Here is a 19,830-nt window from a genome sequence, read left to right on the forward strand (position 1 = left end):
CAGTAGTTGTGGTGCGTGGGCTCAGGTGTCCCACAGCATGTGGAATCTTCTTGGACCAGGGATTGAGTCTGTTTCCCCCTGTATTGGCAGGCAGATTCTTAATCACTGCACTACCAGGGAAGTCCTACAGATGTATTTCTAACATAAAAGATGTTTTAAATTTTAACCAAAACTCAACATCATTGTTGCTCAACAAAATTAGTAAGATTTCTTTAATAATCAGACTGTATGGAGTTTTCCTATCTAAAAATATTTTTTGGCAGGTTTTTAAAATCAGGATCCAACATTGCATTTAGTTGGTAAATAAACTTTTACCAACTTTTACTCTCTAACATTTACTCTATAACATTACGCTGCTTTTCGTTCTTTCCTCTTGCCTTTTATTTGAGGAAGGAACTAGGTCATATATCCTATAGAACTTTTCTTCATTTAGGATTTGGCTGATGGTATCCTCATGATGTTTAGTTAGAAAATTGTTTGATTATGGTCTGAAAATTTTTTCCAAGAATACTCCCTAGATGATCCTGTAGTATGTGTGTGTGTGTGTATAGAGAGAGGAGTCATCCTTATTTCTATGTGAAAATCAACATACAACGTATTTCTTATACATTGTGTTAGGGTATGATGCTGTATATTTTGCATCACTCCAGGAGGAGCATGATGTCTGACTCTTCCACTTTTGGTGATTTTAAGTTTGATCGGTGGTTTGTGGTGGTGTCTGGGTTGGGAAGATAGCCCTGGAGAAGGGAAAGGCTCCCCACTCAAGTATTCTGGCCTGGAGAATTCCATAGACTGTATAGTCCATGGGGTTGCAAAGAGTCGGACACGACTGAGCGACTTTCACTTGTGGTGCTGCCATCCACTACTGTCAGTTTTCCTTATCAGTCTTTCATCTAACAGTGTTAGCAGCCATTGATGACTATTGCCTGGATCCATTATTTCATTAGGGGTTGCAAAACTATTTTCAGATTCTATCAAACCTCTTGCATTTATTATCTGTGATTCTTCTTGAAAGAAGAATTTTCTCTAAAGCTGAATGGGTTGTTGTTGTTTAATCACTGTCATGTCTGACTGTTTTGCCATCCCATGGACTGTATCCCGCCAGGCTCCTCTGTCTGTGGGATTTTCCAGGAAAGAATACTGGAGTGGGTTGCCATTTCCTTCTCCGAGGGCTGTTCCCAACCCTGAGATTGAACCTGTGTCTCCTGCATTGGCAGGCAAATTCTTTACCACTGAGCCACCAGGGAAGCCCAAAAACTGAATGGAAAAGATGGGATTAATATTTATTAATTTTTAGAATGAGGTGGCACCCCAGCAACCTCCAAAGGTGACAAATAGGTTTTTTGGCTTTTTTTTTTTTCTTTTTTTTAGGCAGGGGTGTGATCCAACCTATTCTTTGAAACTGTGTTTAGACTAGGTTGGAGCAGGCAAAGACTATTGAAAGGTCAGAATTCTGAGAGGCTAAGCGGACCCGAACAACAGGAGGGGACAGAATCAAGAGGAGCTGGCATCTAATTGGGTGTGAGAATTTAGGGAAAAGTAAGCATCAGAGATTATCTCCACGTTGCTCTGATGGTGAGCACCAGAAGTATGATGCTATTAAAGAAGGTCCAAGTCTCAATCAAATTAACCCCTTCAATGAGCCACACACAACTGAGAGAGACTTTGTCTCACGCTGTTCTCTGTTACAGTTTTTAGTTAGAATTTAAGCAACAGTGGAGCAATGGTTCATGCGTCACCATGGTGAGGTGCAGCGCATTGAGGAGGTAAAATGCTGGATCTCGTTTGGAGATGCTGAGTTTGAGGTGCTGCCGTATTATTCAAGAGTGAATGTAGAGCAGATCTAGGAAATGCAGGGGAGGAACTTGAAGGATGAGCTGGAAGCATACACAAGAGATGTGGGTCTTATCTGGAAATAAGCCCTGGTGCTTAACTTTGAATCCAAAAGCTTGCCGAGAGAGAGTACATAGAGGAAAGGGCTCAGAAACAAAAGAATGCTGGACATCTCCATTTAGATATTTACCTTTTATACCTAAATGTCAGTCCACTCCCTAACATCTGTGATTTTACATCTGTGACCGTGAGCTACTCCAGTCCTGACATTTCCTCAGAATGGTCATAGATACAGGGACAACAGTTGACAGGTGTACAGAGACCCCACTACTGGCTTATACTAATGCAGGAGAACCCAGGTCACCCGCATTACAGGTGGATTCTTTACCATCTGAGCCACCAGGGAAGCCCATTACTGGCTTATAGGAGGACTAAAATCCATGTAATGGGTAAAACTCTTGAGGCAAATCAGATATCTCTCAAATACGTGTGGCTCTTCAGGGGTCAATATGATTGAGATCTGTATTAGTTTCCTAGAGCTGCTGTAACCAAATGACCAAAATTGGTGGCTGAAAACAACACTTATTTATTTTCTTACAGTTCAGGAGGCCACAGTTTCACTGGGCTCAAGTCAAAGTGTCGGCAGGGCTGTGCTCCTCTGGGGGCTCCCGTTTTGCATCCCATGTTCAGCGTTACCTGATTAAGTCCCAGCCACACAGGTCTGCTCAGGGTCACCTAAATAGGCTTTTGTGCTCAGTGGCTCTCAGCTATGGTTTCTACCTAAAATTCCCTTCAATCTTTTTCTTTTTTTGTAAAATAACAGCTTTATTCAGACATCATTTTGCATACTGTAAAATTCACCCCATTTAAGGTATACAGTTCAGTGGTGTTTAGTATATTCAGAGTTGTGCAGCCATCACCACAATCAATTTTAAAACACTTTCATCTCCCCAGGAAAAAACCCTGTACTTGTTAGCAGGCTTTCCTCATCTTCCCCTAACTCTCTGCAACCACTCATCCACTTTCAGTCTCAGACTTGCCTGCTTGGGACATTTAAGTGGAATCATACAATGTGATCATTTTCACTTACTATGTTTTCAAGTGTCATCTATGATATAGCTTGGGTGGTGAAACACTGCGTCTTACTGTAACTCCTTCCTAGTGACTTTGGATATGAAAATGATGTTCAGAGCCCAAATTCAGTGTTGCTACCATAGTGTTTTACCATCTCCCATACAGAATGAAACCTCCCTAGTACTCCTAGTGCTTAGTACTTCAATATGGTACTTATCAGTTTGCCTTGGCACTCAGTTATTCATATGTGGGTGTCCCCCTCCTTGTAAATTTCTGGAAAGCAGGGACAGTTGATTTACCTTAAGGAAGCAAGTGTATTACCCTGCATAAAGCAGGAACTCTCTAAGTGCTTTTGAGTTAGTAGGGAATAAAAGTGCTAAGAATTTTATATGCCTGATCCTACAAAATGTGTCTGATATGAAATAATGTTCATTGTAAAATTTCAACAATTAAATGTTGGTAAATAACACTTGAAGGTGGGTAGGTAAACCACTTTGGTATATTAAAATCTATTTTGAATTTTAGAAACTGGTATTTTGAGTTTATAATGAGGAAAATGAAACATTTTAGAAATTCTAGATAGGACTTTGAAAATAAACATAGTATTAACATAATATGGTCAAAAGTAAATGATAACCTGACTTTTAAAATTTGTTTCAAATGTCACATATGTTCTAAAGCAAATTTAAAAAAATTCTTTTCAGTGTTTTGCACCCCTTGGTTTTCCTTAACCTCTGGTTATGAAGTTGTAAAAGGCATTTATGAATTAAAGTAAGTTTTTACTCATACTGAAAATCTGTAGTTTTCACTGTTGGTGGTAAGAATAGAGGGATGTCTCCCACTGTCCAAGGCAGGCTGAGTGCTGGCCTCTGGCCTGGAAATGCAGACCACAACTCTGGTGGACTCATGGGTTCTGTCAAGGTTATTCCTATTCTTATGTTAATGAATATATTCACAAACATATTTAAAATACTCTAGGCCACTGGGCAGGTAGCCCCATAGTACGAGGAGAAAAAGAAGCCAGTTCCTAACTCCATTATGTCTGAAACAATCTACATGGCTTTGGGTCTGACAGAACGAATGTCAGTATGATGGCTAAAATGACAGGCAAGGATGTGATTATAACTGCAAGAAGATGTACTCCTGTTTTATCTGTTAGTACAATGTTATTATTTTTTACATGAAAAAGGTAAATATTAAACAGTATTATCCAACTATATAAGCTCCAACATTTTACATATGTATTTATACTCATAAAAATAATAATTCAGTTTCTAGATGAAGAACTGAGTCCCACACATTGACTAGGTTTTCAAGCTCTGCTGCATGTTGGTGTCAAGGGTAGTGGTACACAGGGCAGAGTGATCAATTATATAGACTCTCTGGAAGTATGACAATCTTTGTATTATCATTTTTGTAAAGCTTTCCAAGTTAAGGAATTGGAGGACAAGTGAATTAGGTCATATTAGGTCAGAGGTTAATACAACTCATACTATTGATAATCTTAATTTGGATAAGTGTAGGTTAGCTCCTGCTATGTTCTCAAGTATGCTGTTTATAATAAGAGGCGGATCTCTTGCTCAGTGCTTCAGAAAGGTGAGCTGTAAAACTGTACAGGTAAGGTCACAACTTGATCCAAAGAACAGTTGTGCTCTGGTTTAACCTAGAGCACTAGTTCGTATCCACAGGTGATAATCAGACTCAGAACTTTAAAATAAATAGATATCTAGAAACTATCCTAGACTAGCTGAATCAAGTCACTAAGGGTAGTACCTGAGCTTGGGAACTTTAAAAAAAAGTTCATGATTTTGATGCCCAAACTTACCTGCAGCTCTCTAGGAATGTGCCACATGGTTATGTCTTTAGCTGTATTTGGTTAAGTTATAGGGAAGCAGAATTCAGCTTAACACAGAAAAATAACTTTAAAAATAACTTAGTGCTACCCAGCTCTTTTAAGGCAGTGAGCTCTCTGTGGCTAGACAAATCAAGGCAGAGGTAGGATTACCACCTGCTGGGAATGTTGTCAAGTGATTAAGAATTTGGATCACCTGATGTTTCAGGTTACTCCAAACTATTGTTTCTTTAGCCAAAACTTGCAATAGTTCAGTTATAATGGATACACACATTGCCATGAAAACTCATGATTTTATGGAATATCATAATTACTTTGTCTCTAAAACTCATTAGAATTAAGTACTATTAATGGAACCTTGCCTCTGACGTTACTCTCATTGAGGGGAGTACTTTTCGCCTCCTCCTCATGCTTGCATGCAGGGAAGGAAACCTCTTCTTGCTCCCTGGAAGACAGAATTGTGGGAAGAAGTTCTGCGAGCCTGTATTCATTCCTTCTCAACAGAGCTGTATCTCTCCTAATGAGTGGTTTTGGGAAAAGGAACTGAGGATGTGTGCCTCTACCCCGCCGCCCCGAGGGTTGGTTCTCTCACCTTGACAGCTAAGATGGGCTCTATCCTTCCTCCCTCTGAGGCAAGGTCTGCAGTTCTCTCTAAGCAGGGAGATCTCACTGGGAGTGTGACTGGAGAACAAGTCAACTAGTTCTTCATTCCGTTAGTAATCTGATTTTTTTTTCTTTTTATTTATTTTAAATTAGTTTATTTATCTATTTTTTAACTTTACAATATTGTATTTGTTTTGCCATACATTGTAAAACTGATATTTTGATCTCAAACTCCCATGTCTTATTTCTCAATTTGTTCCAAAGTGAAGGAGGGAATAAGAGAGCTGGTGTCCTTAAATCCCATAAACGTCATGACAGAGTCATGAACTGTAATTGCTGGTGTCTATAATACTTGTGTTCTGAAATGGCTTTCCATTATATGTTGAAGTTAGTAAAGAATTATATTCTAAAGTACAAAGTACTTCTAATGTACAAAAAGAACAAAAGATATGAAGTCCCCTTTCTTTACTGGCATCAAAAATTTGGGAATTCTTAACTGCTCAACTATCTGTCTTTAGGAAACAATAACATTTGCCAGGCTTCCACTTTATTGAGAATAATCTTAGTCATGATCTGCAGAAGTTGGTCCCGGACAATTTGAAGACAGGTCTTCTTTATCTGTAATTTATGTGAGGAAAAGAAACAATTAATACAAATTGCACAGTGAACTATTTTAGAAAATTGTTTCAGCATAACATGTATTTTGTAGTTGTGTCTGCTTCCTTACTCTGCTAAACAAACCAGAAAAAGATACAATAACCCCAAATTCTTCACTCTCAAGTACAGTCTTTAAGTTCAAGTTAACAAAGCTGGCTTGGGCAAGTGCTAGAAAAGAAAGCACTTGTGTCTTTAAGACATTTGACATGTTTTAAACCATTTCTTTCTTGACAATGAAAAGAAAATGGAGTGGATTTCAACATTCTGATTTTTATGGTTCACGGACAATATTCTACCTAACTACAAAAAAATTAGTTCTAAAAATTTACTATATCTTTCGGGTAGCTGAAGAATCGTGGAAAAATAAAGCTTGAAAAAAATTTATCATCCTCAACTGATTAAAAAATTCTTTCTTTTGAAATAGAAGACTGAAAAATTCCCTTCTGCACATTCAGTTTCTGAAAAGTTAAAAGCACCTTTAATTAACCGTCAATTATTTCTCTACCCGCTATTTCTTTAAAGCATTCATCCAACGTTGCCCTTTGGATGAATAAAAAATTTCCATTTTCTATGGGAAATATGACTTTCATAAAAAAAAAAAATCAAAGCTGAAATCAAAGAGCATTTGTATCCAATAGTTTTTAAAAGTACAAAGTGTCTTCTTACCTTCATAGGCTGTTCCACACCAAATACAATACAGATGTTCTTCTCTTAAATAACTAGTCAGTATTTGTAATTTTTCCAGTATCTAGATATAGGTAGGATACAAGCACATTAATGGTTCACATTGAACAGAATTTTTGTTTTTAGGTCTGTTAGATTATGCTGAACTACCCCAAGGCCATAAATCTTCTGCTACACTGTCAGTTAGGAGAAGTGTCAAGGGTGGAATATATTAGAACATGTCCCAGTTTACTAGCTGCCCTATTTCATGTCTGTCAGACCCAACACAGACCACTTGTTAACATTTCAACAATAGATTGTGGCTGGCTCTATTAGAATCAGCATCCTTTAAAACCCCTTCTATTAATAGTTTCAAAGAATCTGGGTGGAATTGTCTCACTCTGCCAGTAGCGTTCTCATCAATGCTTTCCCAGTTAGGTAGAACATAGATTTTTCAAATTGTGATTGTTTCCTACACACTCTTTTATACCAGTAACCATAGAAATGTGTATTCTTTTCTTGAAAACTCTCTACTTACTTTGAATTGTGTTTTTTGACTTTGTTTTGTTTGTGGGTGAGTTAGGGGGAGGAGGTACTCAGAATTACTTCCAGAAGTTCAATAGGAAACAAGGTAGAAATCAACATAATTTACATTTGTAGCTAACACATCATCCAAACTGAGGTGAAAAGGGTAAACTGAAGCTAAAAGGGCCATTTACATTAAGTTTTGATTTGGGGTTAACAAAATAAACCTATAATGTAGTAGTTCTCAACTAGGAGTGATTTTTTTTCCCTCAGGTGAAAATTTAGCAATGTCTGGAGACATAAGAAAGCGTCTCTCAGTGATCAATGCAAAGAAATAGAGGAAAGCAATAGAATGGGAAAGACTAGAGATCTCTTCAAGAAAATTAGAGATACCAAGGGAACATTTCATGCAAAGATGGGCACAATAAAGGACAGAAACGGTATGGACCTAACAGAAGCAGAAGATATTAAGAAGATGTGGCAAGAATACACAGAAGAACTGTACAAAAAAGATCTTTATGACCCAGATAACCACAATGTGATCACTCACCTAGAGCCAGACATCCTGGAATGTGAAGTCAAGTGGGCCTTAGGAAGCATCACTACAAACAAAGCTAGTGGAGATGATGGAATTCCAGTTGAGCTATTTCAAATCCTAAAAGATGATTCTGTGAAAGTGCTGCACTCAATATGCCATCAAATTTGGAAAACTTGGCAGTGGCCACAGGACTGGAAAAGGCCAGTTTTTATTCCAATCCCAAAGAAAGGCAATGCCAAAGAATGCTCAAAATACCACACAACTGCACTCATCTCACACACTAGCAAAGTAATGCTCAAAATTCTCCAAGCCAGGCTTCAACAGTACATGAACCATGAACTTCCAGATGTTCAAGACAGATTTAGAAAAGGCAGAGGAACCGGGGATCAAATTGCCAACATCCACTGGATCACTGAAAAAGCAAGAGAGTTCCAGAAAAATATCTAATTCGGCTTTATTGACTACGCCAAACCCTTTGACTATGTGGATCATAACGAACTGTGGAAAATTCTTCAAGAGATGGGAATACCAGACCACCTGACCAGCCTCTTGAGAAATCTGTATACAGGTCAAGAAACAAGAATTAGAACTGGACATGGAACAACAGACTGGTTCCAAATTGGGAAAGGAGTACATCAAGGCTGTATATTGTCACCCTGCTTATTTAACTTGTAAGCAGAGTACATCACGCGAAATGCCAGGCTGGATAAAGCACAAGCTGGAATCAAGATTGCCGGGAGAAATATCAATAACCTCAGATATGCAGATGACACCACCCTTATGGCAGAAAGCGAAGAAAAACTAAAGAGCCTGTTGATGAAAGTGAAAGAGGAGAGTGGAAAAGCTGGCTTAAAACTCAACATTCAGAAAACTAAAATCATGGCATCTGGTCCCATCATTTCATGGCAAATAGACGGGGAAACAATGCAAATAGTGAGAGACTTTATTTTGGGGGGCTCCAAAATCACTGCAGATGGTGACTGCAGCCATGAAATTAAAAGACTCTTGCTCCTTGGAAGAAAAGCTATGATCAACCTAGGCAGCATATTAAAAAGCAGAGACATTACTTTGCCGACTAAGGTCCGTCTAGTCAAAGCAATGGTTTTTCCAGTAGTCATGTATGGATGTGAGAGTCGGATTATAAAGAAAGCTGAGTGCCAAAGAATTAATTGGTGCTTTTGAACTGTGGTGTTGGAGAAGACTCTTGAGAGTTCCTTGGACTGCAAGGAGGTCCAACCAGTCCATCCTAAAGGAAATCAGTCCTGAATATTCATTGGAAGGTCTGATGCTGAAGCTGAAACTCCAATACTCTGGCCACCTGATGCGAAGAACTGACTCGTTGGAAAAGACCCTGATGCTGGGAAAGACTGAAGGCAGAAAGAGAAGGGGACGACAGAAGATGAGATAGTTGGATGGCATCACCAACTCAATGGACATGAGTTTAAGCAAGCTCTGAAAGTTAGTGATGGACAGGGAAGCCTGGTGTACTGCAGTCCACAGGGTCACAAAGAGTCGGACATGACTAAGCGACTGAATTGAACTGGAGACATTTTTGGTTGTCACTAGGGGCAAGTGCAGTGGATGGTGGATGGAAGCCACAGATGCTCCGAGGTAACTTACAGTGTACAGAACAGCGCCACAACAAACAGTTACCCCGTTCAAAATGTTAACTGTGCCAAGGCTGAGACACCCAGCTTAAGGAACTGGTGCTAAAACATACATTTAATGTGGCTGATTCATGTTGGTGTCTGGCAGAGGCTAATACAATATTGTAAAGCAATTACCCTCCAAAAAAACCCAAACAAACCATACACTTAAATCTTCACTCTTATATTCATCTTCATCTTGTTCTTTTTCTTCCTCTGCCTCTTCTTCAGTTTCCTCTTCAGGCCTCAACCAGTACCATGCCTCCCTGGGAACTTGAATATTCTGAAAATGTAGAATTATTCCCAATTAAACAAAGCTAAACATAAAGATTATCATGCATTTGTTCATGTCAACAGGAATTCACTCTTTCAACTAAATATTTACTGCTTTAGGTTCCACACCATGGAACTGTGCATGTGAGTTCAGTCGCTCAGTTGTGCCTGACTCTGAACCCAGGCTCTTCTGTCTGTGGAATTTGCCAGCTTAGAATACTACAGTGGGTTCCCATTTCCTTCTTCAGGAGATCTTCCTAACCCAGGCATCAAACCTGAGTCTCTTGTGTCTCCTGCATTGGCGGATTCTTTACCACTGTCTGTGGAATTTGCCAGCTTAGAATATTACAGTGGGTTCCCATTTCCTTCTTCAGGAGATCTTCCTAACCCAGGCATCAAACCTGAGTCTCTTGTGTCTCCTGCATTGGCGGATTCTTTACCACTGAGCCACCTGGGAAGCCCTGTACTATGCAACTATAGGGATGCAAAACCCAGTTGGAATACTGCCTCCCAACTGCTGACAATCTAGTAGGGAAAAGAAGCTATGGGGATAAGTAGCTTAATGCATATAAAATGATACATATAAGCTAAGAAATCTTAAGTATCATGACATATATTCAAAATAACGTGCTATGGAAATACTGAAAAGTGAGAGATTGCTTCCAACGATCTATTTACATATAAGGGAAATTTTACAAACATTTTTGAGACTTTAAATGAAGTCACTTTATTTTGCTGGTAGGTGAACCATAAAAATAAAAAAATTAAAGAAAAATCAAATCAAAAGTTGAATTTTGAGAACTACTGAAATCTGAAATAGCATTCTACATGATTTTACTAGTTATAGACATGGAAGTTACTGAATATGGACTGAAAATACTCTCTTCTGATTAGCCAAACATTCAGGTGAACAGAATTTCCACACGTACTAGTTCTGAGTAATCAATATTCAAATAACTGGATAACAGTTAAGTGAAAAATGGTTCTTAACCCTTAAAGATCATCCAGACTATGTTTCTGCAGTGAACAAGTCATTATTGTGCATACCAGTTATCACAGATCAACAATGCATCTGAAAGTTTTAACGGGCAGATACACTAAGCTTGGAGTTCTCTCTCTCTTTAAAAATAAAAGTATGGGACTTGTGGTCCAGTGGTTAAGACATCACACTTCCAATGCAGAGGGCACAAGTTTGATTCCTGATCACACATACTGTGTGGCAAGGCCAAAAAAAAAAAAAAACAACAACATGGTAAATCATAGTGGGTGCCAAAACACTTTACCAAACTGAAAGTAGGTAAAAGGCTTACCTTCTGAGTATCCAATTGTTGACAGGCTCTCTGACTTCTTCTAAGATCTCCTTCTAGTTTCATTTCATCTTGCTTAGTTTTAAGTCGAATTCTAATTCAAAGAAAAAAAATAGGGCACTAGAGGTCTGTGCTCTCTTTATCCATGTTAAATGCCCAAATACCAGGAAACATACCATAATAAAGGAAAGATGAAACTAAACACAACTCAATTACCGAAACTGTTCTGCCGCTCTTTCTTCAGCTTGGCTTTTCATGTGGATCTTTCTTCTGTAGCTTTCCAATTTTTCCTCTGCTTTCCGTTTTAATAATGTCTCATGACCAATGCCACTTTTCCCTGCTCAAACAGGAAACACTGATGAGAAACTTACTGACTTTGTATGTCAAAATGTGACAACTTAAATTTTTTTTTCTGGCCATGCCTTGCAGCTGGAAGGATCTTAGTTTCCCAACCAGGAATTTAACCCAGGTCCTTGGCAGTGAAAGCATGGAGTCCTAACCACTGGACTGCCAGGGAATTACCTAAATACTTACAAATTAAATGCAATTCTAACTTCAGTACAATCACTCAAAATATTTGATAAGAAGGACAGGAGAAAACACTGGAGTTTTTTTTTTTAACCCAAATTCACAATTTGATTTTCACAAAGATTATCAGTCTGATCTAAAAAGATGTCAACACTATACACATTTTTTTCAAATTGGGAAATAAGTATCAACAGTCATGCTTTTATACAAATATGATGAACAAATAAAAAATATATTTTTTTCTCTTTAATTTGTCCAATTATTAAGAAAAACATTTAGTGGATAAATCAGGATACTTTTAGGACATTCAACAGATAAAAATAGCTTTGTATTTTTGATGGTCACAACAATTTTCCTGTTACTTTTATGATTTAAATTTTATTTTATACTCATTAAAACTTACTTTTATTTTTAGTTTCAAAGGTCTAGAAGTTTAACTAAGAAACATTTTACATGATAAGAACCATAATAGTACCACCATAAAAAACTACTTATTAAGCAAGTACATGTGCTATATTTAAGTATACGTTGTTATTACCAGCAAACAGCTGCAACAGTAATTACACACCTGTTTTGACATTGAGAGGAATTGGTTCAACAATACCATCTCCTAAAAAAAAGAGAACAAAACACAAGTTACTTAAGAAATTCTTCCTCAAACTACTGGTAGATGCAGTATGCAACTTGACAATGTTCTATACATATACCTTCCCGTTTCAGTGATACTGAAAACTGAAACTGAACATCAATACTCGATAATCAACTACTTCCCTTGGCCTTCAAATACCTGGTTCTCAATAAAGCTGATGCACAGCCTCCAATGCCACCTAAACGTAGGAATTTAAGAAACGAAAACATTGATATATATACAAGAGGGTGGCAGCCTTAAGAGAGAGCAAAGCCTTGCTAGGAAAGTCAAAGCAATGACAATAAAGGAGAGAAGAAGAGAAAAACAGCTTACAGAAGATACTACGTGTATGGCCTCTATCTCTTAATCTCATTCCTAAAAAAGAGGTGAGAACTGAGCTTCTCCAGCTGAGGGGTCACTCAGGCAGCTGCCACAGGTACAGAGCAAGCAGGCCGGGGTCCTGCCATCATCTCTAGTGTTGCTATCCTGTCCTTTGGGCCACTGGACTTTGCTTTCTTTAAGATATTTTTGATGTGGGTCATTTTTTAAAGTCTTTGTTCTGGTTTTTTTGCCACTCAGCATGTGGGATCTCAGCTTTCTGAACAGGGATCGAACTCGCCCCCTCTGCATTGGAAGGTGAAGTCCCAACTACTGGACCACTAGGGAGGCCCCCCTTTCTTTTTTAAAGAAACATTTATTTATTTATTTGGCTGTGCTAGATCTGAGTTGCGGCATGCAGGGATCTAGTTCCCTGACTGGGGATCGAAGCTGGGCCCTGTGCATCGGGAGCAGAGTGTCAGCCACTGAACTACTAGAGAATGCCCCGGGCCACTGCACTTCTTAACCCTTCTCATATCATCATTCTTAGCTGCTGCCTCCATGGCAAGCCTCATCCATTCCACTCCTTCAGGGCCAAGCTGGGCTGCTAAGCAGCTCTGGATGGCATATGCCTGAAGTAGATATGGGAAGATGGAAGTTCCCCATAAACTTGCCAGCACACAAGAGAACAGGAAGCTTAAGTTGCTTCAATTTCTGTGTAGATGGACAGAGAGGAAAGACTCATCACTGGTCCCCATCAATAAGTTAACATTTGGTGATTAAGAACAGCTGTTCATTTCTGGCTCTGACTCACCGCTCTTGCCGAGGGCCTGACCGCTTTTATACCCCATCTTCTGAAGCAGAGCAAACCCTTTGTTTTCACAGCCAAGTGCGTTCTTCAGCCCCATGTCACGTCTCTCTTGTTCTTCTTCTTTTATACTCTTCTGTCTATTTTTCAGATTCGCTTCCTGTCGCTTTTCTTCTTTTCGACGGGCTTCCCGGATTTGCCTCAGCATTGGCAAGCCTGGTCTGATATCATCTCTGGAGAATGAGGGAAAAGGTTATTTTAGACCAGTACATGGAAGTTTCTCATAACTTTGCCACTTACTCACTTGACACTACTTAATACTTCAGTGCCACCTTTAGGAGCATCTCTGTTATCACCACTATTAGAACATAACCAATGTCCTGTGAGAACGGCTGTTCTGGTAAAAATGATGAAGGCTGGTATTAGATTGTAAGAAACAAAATGTAGAGTTGAAAAAATAAGAAATAGTAAGACTAATTTTTCTAGGAGGTTGGCAATAATAAAAGGTAACTCTGAAAAGTAGATACAAGAGGTGAAAAAGATGAAATAAAGGAAAAGAGTAAATGTCCTTGCTAGTGTGGAAGAAAAAGAATTGAGTGCGAAGTAAAATGCTTAGCATTAGAAGTATCTTTGTATCATAGATATGTAGGAAATGTTCTCATAAAGCAGTAAGACTAAATTTCCAACCTCACCTTTAAAATCAATGGCACTGCTTAAAAATAATTCCTTAATGTCTTTCACATATCATTATATGGGGTATGCACATTTACTTACTGGACATTAATGAAGGAATCAGACATATAGTCCTCCTCTTCTGCCATGTTCAACTTCATATGGCAAAAGTATCTACAAAGCAAACAGGACGAATAACAAATTTTTTTTAAGATGCAGATTCAAGGTTTTATTTCAAACCCCAGCACGACCACTTACTAGATGTGTGCAATCTTGAAAACATTACTGTACCTTCTTCTACCATCAATTTTTAAAATTTATATTTAATTGAAGGATAAGTGCCTTACAGTGTTGTGTTGGTTTCTGCCATATGACAACATGAATCAGCCATAAGTATACATATGTCCCCTCCTTCTTGAACCTTCCTCCCAACCCACTCCCATCCTACCCTCACTCTATCCGTCCAGGTTGTCAGAGAGCACTGTGTTGAGCTCCCCGTGTGATACAGCAGCTTCCTACTAGCTATCTATTTCACATATGGTGTGCATGCATGCATGCTAAGTCACTTCAGTTGTGTCAGACTCTTTGTGAACCTATGGACTGTACCCTGCCAGGCTCCTCTGTCCATGGGGTTCTCCAGGCAAGAATACTGGAGTGGGTTGCCATGCCCTCTTCCAGGGAATCTTCCCGACCCAGGGATAGAACCTGCGTCTCTTACGTTCCCTGCATTGGCAGGTGGGTTCTTTACCACTAGCACTACCTGGGAAATCCTTTACATATGGTAACAACTACTAATTTTCAGTTTACCAAAATGGAAATAAACTTGCATGCATCCTCAGCTATGACCTTTCTCTAGAACCCTATTCCATATTCAAGTGCTCTTTTGACATCTTTCTGGGTTGAGCCCTCAAACTCAACAATCCAAACAACTCATTCTCTCCCCCACCCCGATTGCGTTTATCTCTGTATTTCCAAATTAATGTCATCACTATCTCCTCCTTCCTGACCTCTTATAAACCTCTGTCTACTCTTCTTCCTCATTATCCCTCATAGGCATTTTTTTCTTATAGTTGTGACTACTACTTTAGTTCAGGCACATCTTTCTCACCTGAACTGTCACAACTGCTTCCTAATTAGTCTTGCTGCCTTTGGCCTCTCCTCTTCCAATCCACAGAGGTCCTCTATGACCTCTCCAAAGTGTTTTGTTTTGTTTTTAAAAAAAAAAACATAAGTCAGGGCATGTTACTTGCTGGTTTCAAATCCTTCAGCAAACCTTCCCCTGTGGGCAGTGGAGGAACCATCACTTTCGCAGGGTAGCAGGAGAGATCCCCCATAATCTGACCTCTGACCCTTTTTCAGGATTCATTACTCATGCCACGTGGCCTCATTGTCCTCTGAACACACTGCGGACAGTTCCTAGGCCTAGGCTACCCGCCTTTACAAAGGCCTGTCTTGACCACTCCAGGCCTCTCTCCACAGGACTTCATGTTCAAACAGTTCATTGGTAACTAGATACAGTTAACACTTCACTTATATGGAAACACTTTTGAGGACAGTTTTAGCCAAAATAGTTAAAATCATGTAATAATTAGACCTTAAAGGGATAAAATAATTATCCAGAAAAGTGTACTTCAAATTTTCCTGTGTATATGAATTGCCCCAGGATTTTCTCAGGGCTTCCCTGGTAGCTCAGTGGTAAAGAGTCTGCCTGCAATGCAGGAGCCGCAGGGAGACGTGGGTTCAGTCTCCGGGTTGGAAAGATCCCCTGGAGAAGGGCATGGCAACCCACTCCAGTATTCTTGCCTGGAGAATCCCCATGGAGAGAAGAGCCTGGCGGGGTACAGTCAGTCCATGGGGTTGCAAAGAGTCAGACACGACTGAAGCAACTTTTAGCATGCAGCACGTTTCTCAAAATGCAGAGTCTGATTCTGAGCTCGAGTCTGAGGCTCTGCATTTCTAACAGGCTCCCAGATGCTGTCAATGCTTCTGGTGCAGTTGCTAGATGCAAAAGGTAGTCACTTGCTGCAGTGCACACAGGCTGTTTTGGCCTGTTCATCATCCCTCCTTTTGGAACTCGGCCCTCTGCCTTCCTTGTGGTTCTACTGGAGGGTGGCAATTAGTACTCTCTGCAGCATAAGGTGGCCAGTTATAGTACCCTATCCTAGTAAGAGGGGAGGGGATGACCTAAACAGGGCAAATAAGCATCTCTTTCCCTGTTGTTGTTATTCAGTCGCTCAGTCGTATCCGACTCGTTGAGACCCCATGGACTGCAGCACACCAGGCTTCCCTGTCCTTCACTATCTCCCGGAGTTTGCTCAAACTCATGTCCATTGAGTCAGTGATGCCATCCAACCGTCCCATCCTCTGTCTCCCTCTTCTTCTCTTGACCTTAATCTTTCCCAGAAACAGGGTCTTTTTTAGTGAGTCGGCTCTGCGCATCAGGTGGCCACAGTATTGGAGCTTCAGCTTCAGCATCATTCCTTCTAATGAATATTTAGGGTTGATTTCCTTTAGGATTGACTGGTTTGATCTCCTTGCAGTCCAAGTGATCCTCAAGGGTCTTCTTCAGCATAACAGTTCGAAAGCATCAATTCTTTGGCGCTCAGCCTTCTTCATGGTCCAACTCTCACATTCATACATGACTACTGGAAAAACCATAGCTTTGACTACACGGACCTTAGTCAGCAAAGTGTGTCTCTGCTTTTCAATACACTGTCTAGATTTGTCATAGCTTCTAAGGAGCAAGCATCTTTTAATTTCAGGCTGCAGTCACTGTCTACAGTGATTTTAGAGCCCAAGAAAATGAAATCTGTCACTGTTTCCATTGTTTCCACATCTATTTGCTGTGAAGTGATGGGACTAGATGTCATGATCTTAGTTTTTTGAATATAGGTTTAAACTAGCTTTTTCACTCTCTTTCCTTAATGATACTTAAACATGGATTGTGGCAGGAAAGTTCTCTTTGTTGGGATTTCTGAACTGGAAGTATGTGAAGCTAGGCTGTGGATGGTTGTCTTTATATATTATATACAGCATTTGTGGTAATTCACCCAGTGTCTCTAAAGCTCAGATTCTTCATTGATAATAATAGTATTTTTACACATAATGATTTCAGTTCAGTTCAGTCGCTCAGTTGTGTCCAACTCTTTGCGACCCCATGGACTGCAGCATGCCCAGCTTCCCTGTCCATCACCAACACCCAGAGTTTACTCAAACTCATGTCCATTGCATCGTGATTCTGGAAAAACCATAGCTTTGAGTACACGGACCTTTGTTGGTAAAGTAATGTCTCTGCTTTTTAATATGCTGCCTAGGTTGGTCATAGCTTTTCTTCCAAGGAGCAAGCGTCTTTTTTGGAGCCCCAAAACATAGCCTCTCACTGTTTCCATTGTTTCCCCATCTATTTGCCATGAAGTGATGGGACCAGATGTCATGATCTTAGTTTTCTGAATGTTGAGTTTTAAACCAACTTTTTCATTCTCCTCTTTCACTTTCATCAAGAGGCTCTTTAGCTTTTCTTCGCTTTCTGCCATAAGGGTGGTGTCATCTGCATTCAGTTCAGTCACCAGTCAAGTCCAACTTTTTGCGACCCCATGGACTGCAGCATGCCAGGTGTCCCTGTTCATCACCAACTCCCAGAGTTTACTCACACTCACGCCCATTGAGTCGGTGATGCCATCCAACCATCTCGTCCTGTCGTCCCCTTCTCCTCCTGCCTTCAATCTTTCCCAGCATCCCACTTTTCAAATGAGTCAGCTGTTTGCATCAGGTGGCCAATCTGCGTATCTGAGGTTATTAATATTTCTCCTGGTAATCTTGATTCCAGCTTGTGCTTCATCTAGCCTGACATTTCGCACAATGTACTCTGCTTATAAGTTAAATAAGCAGAGTGACAACATACAGCCTTGACATATTCCTTTCCCGATTTGGAACCAGTGTGTTGTTCCATGTCCAGTTCTAACTGTTGCTTCTTGACCGGTATACACATTTCTCAGGAGGCAGGTCAGATGGTCTGGTATTCCCATCTCTTGAAGAATTTTCCACAGTTTGTTGTGACCCACACAGTCAAAGGCTTTGGCATAGTCAATAAAACACCTACCTAATATAGCAAACATTTTTATCCTATATAATTACCATTAACGACTTCCCTGGTGGTCCAGTGGCTAAGACTCTGTGCTCCCAATGCAGGGGTATGGGTTAAATCCTTGTCAGGGAACTAGATCCCCCATGCTACAACTAGGTAGTGCAGCCCTACAAATAAATAAATAAAAATAAATATTAATTACTATTAACAGCTCTGTAAGATAGGTACAATTGTGCTGTGCTTAGTCACTCAGTCATGTCCGACTCTCTGTGACCCCATGAACTGTAGCCTGCCAGGTACAGTTAGTCCTGCTTTAATTAAGACTCAGTATAGGTAAATGATTTGCTTAATATCACACAAACACACAAAAAAACCATGTCTCAGAGCTGTTTCTACTGCAAATAGGACTAGATTATTTTTAAGGGACCTATTTAGCTCTAAAGGGCTATGCAGACAAGAATAGGGGTTACAGGTCATTTAAGCCCCCTTTTTATGGGTACAATATATTTCCCACCATCATCTATTCCCATGAAGCATAAGGATAAACTTCACAAGGTGATAATCCAGGCAGAATGACAGTGGCTAGACAGCAATGGAAGTGATGAGAAATCGTTGGATTCTGGGTATATTCTGAAGATAGGGATAATGGGATTGGAGGTGGCATGTGAAAGATTGATGCCAAGGGTGACCCTAAGGCTTTTGGTTTGAATAACTGGAAGAATGGAGTTATCAGTTCTTGCAAATGGTCAGATTGCTGTATCAGGTTTTGTTTTTCTTTGTTTTCTGGCAGAGAGCAGGCGGGAGGTGTCAACAAGAGTGCTGCTTCACCCCTGTGTTCATAGCAGCACTCTTCACAATAGCCAAGACATGGACATAACCTAAATGTCCGCTGACAGATGAATGGATAAAGAAATGGATAAAGAACAAAACAATGCCATTTGCAGCAACATGGATGCAACTAGAAATAATCACACTAAGTGAAGCAAGTCAGAAAAAGAGAAATACCATATGATATATGTGGATCCTAAAATATGACACAAGTGAACCTATTTATGAAACAGAGACAGAATCAGGGACATAGAGAATAGACTAGTGATTGCCAAAGGGAGGAGGTAGGAAGACGGATGGATTGGTAGTTTGGGAGTAGTAGATTCAAAGAGAATGTATAAACAACACATCCTACTGTATAGCACAGGGAATTATAGTCAATATTTTGTGATAAGCATAATGGAAAAGAATATGGAAATATATATATGTATGTATAAATGAGCCAATTTGCCGTACAGCAGTAATTAACACATTGTAATTCAAACATACTTTTTAAAAAAAGTGATGCTTCGAATGTACTGAGAGCCTCATTACACATCCAAGTGGAGAGATGGACTAAGTAGCTGGATGCACAGCAGAAAGATGACAAGAAACGCCTCAGTCCCAAACACTCCCTTCAGGGACTGCCGATCCCTTCCCTCCTGGCGTCCCTCCTAGCTGCAATCGTCCCACAGACTTGACTACTCACGGGTGGGAACATAGGAGATGATGTGATGGCTAGTTACAGCCCGTGTAGAGATCACCACCTTTTATCATTCGACAGGCGCCCACAGCCCCTTACCTGGAAGCTCTACTCGCCCCGGGCCAGCTCTAGAGAGCGTTTGCAGCGCAGACACACAACAGCCTAAGAACCTCCGGGCCTCGGCTCGCTCCAGAGTTTCCGAAAACAGGATCAATTGGAAACCCGCGGCAGGCGGGGCTTGGCGGACGCGGTTAAGTGCGCTTGCGCAGGGTCAGCCTTCCGCGCACGCCCTCTCCCTGCGCTTCCTGTCG

General features: G+C 40.2%; 2 protein-coding genes across 11 annotated transcripts in view; one reads left to right on the forward strand and one right to left on the reverse strand.

Moving 5' to 3' along the window:
• Positions 1-3,702, forward strand: part of EIF2AK2 (eukaryotic translation initiation factor 2 alpha kinase 2) — a 41,156-nt gene extending 37,454 nt beyond the window's left edge. For 4 of the 7 annotated variants that reach the window (XM_081596210.1, XM_081596214.1, XM_081596216.1 and 1 more), the window contains one exon: positions 901-3,702. The gene's annotated coding sequence lies outside the window, so the exon portion shown is untranslated. The remainder of the gene's footprint in view (positions 1-900) is intronic. The other 3 variants (XM_081596211.1, XM_081596213.1, XM_081596217.1) reach the window with 1 other exon arrangement.
• A 2,110-nt stretch (positions 3,703-5,812) lies between these two features.
• GPATCH11 (G-patch domain containing 11) lies at positions 5,813-19,778 on the reverse strand. 4 transcript variants are annotated; one of them, XM_081596222.1, is made up of 10 exons: positions 19,619-19,778; positions 18,060-18,176; positions 14,028-14,099; positions 13,260-13,486; positions 12,068-12,109; positions 11,188-11,308; positions 10,975-11,065; positions 9,558-9,674; positions 6,686-6,767; positions 5,813-5,980 (listed from the first exon to the last, which is right to left on the reverse strand). In XM_081596222.1, exons 3-10 carry the CDS (start codon positions 14,084-14,086, stop codon positions 5,925-5,927), a joined length of 795 nt encoding a protein of 264 aa, XP_081452348.1. In that variant the 5' UTR covers positions 14,087-14,099; positions 18,060-18,176; positions 19,619-19,778; the 3' UTR covers positions 5,813-5,924. The 4 variants fall into 4 exon arrangements, with proteins under 4 accessions (XP_081452348.1, XP_081452349.1, XP_081452347.1 ...); XM_081596223.1 differs by lacking the exon at positions 18,060-18,176 and having other exon boundaries at positions 13,263-13,486; XM_081596221.1 differs by lacking the exon at positions 18,060-18,176.
• Positions 19,779-19,830: the final 52 nt, after the last annotated feature.

This window comes from Giraffa tippelskirchi, chromosome 4 (genome assembly GCF_054371585.1).
Source record: "Giraffa tippelskirchi isolate mGirTip1 chromosome 4, T2T-mGirTip1v1.2.pri, whole genome shotgun sequence".
Classification (NCBI taxonomy): domain Eukaryota; kingdom Metazoa; phylum Chordata; class Mammalia; order Artiodactyla; family Giraffidae; genus Giraffa; species Giraffa tippelskirchi.

Bases quoted from the DNA above. Each gene is read 5' to 3' on its own strand.
- GPATCH11 (XM_081596221.1), bottom strand. From the start codon at position 14,086: ATGAAGTTGAACATGGCAGAAGAGGAGGACTATATGTCTGATTCCTTC. The intron at 13,487-14,027 runs GTAAGTAAATGT...CTCATTCTCCAG, and splicing joins GATTCCTTCATTAATGTCCA to AGATGATATCAGACCAGGCT. The intron at 11,309-12,067 runs GTGTGTAATTAC...CTGTTTGAGCAG, and splicing joins TCCTCTCAATGTCAAAACAG to GGAAAAGTGGCATTGGTCAT.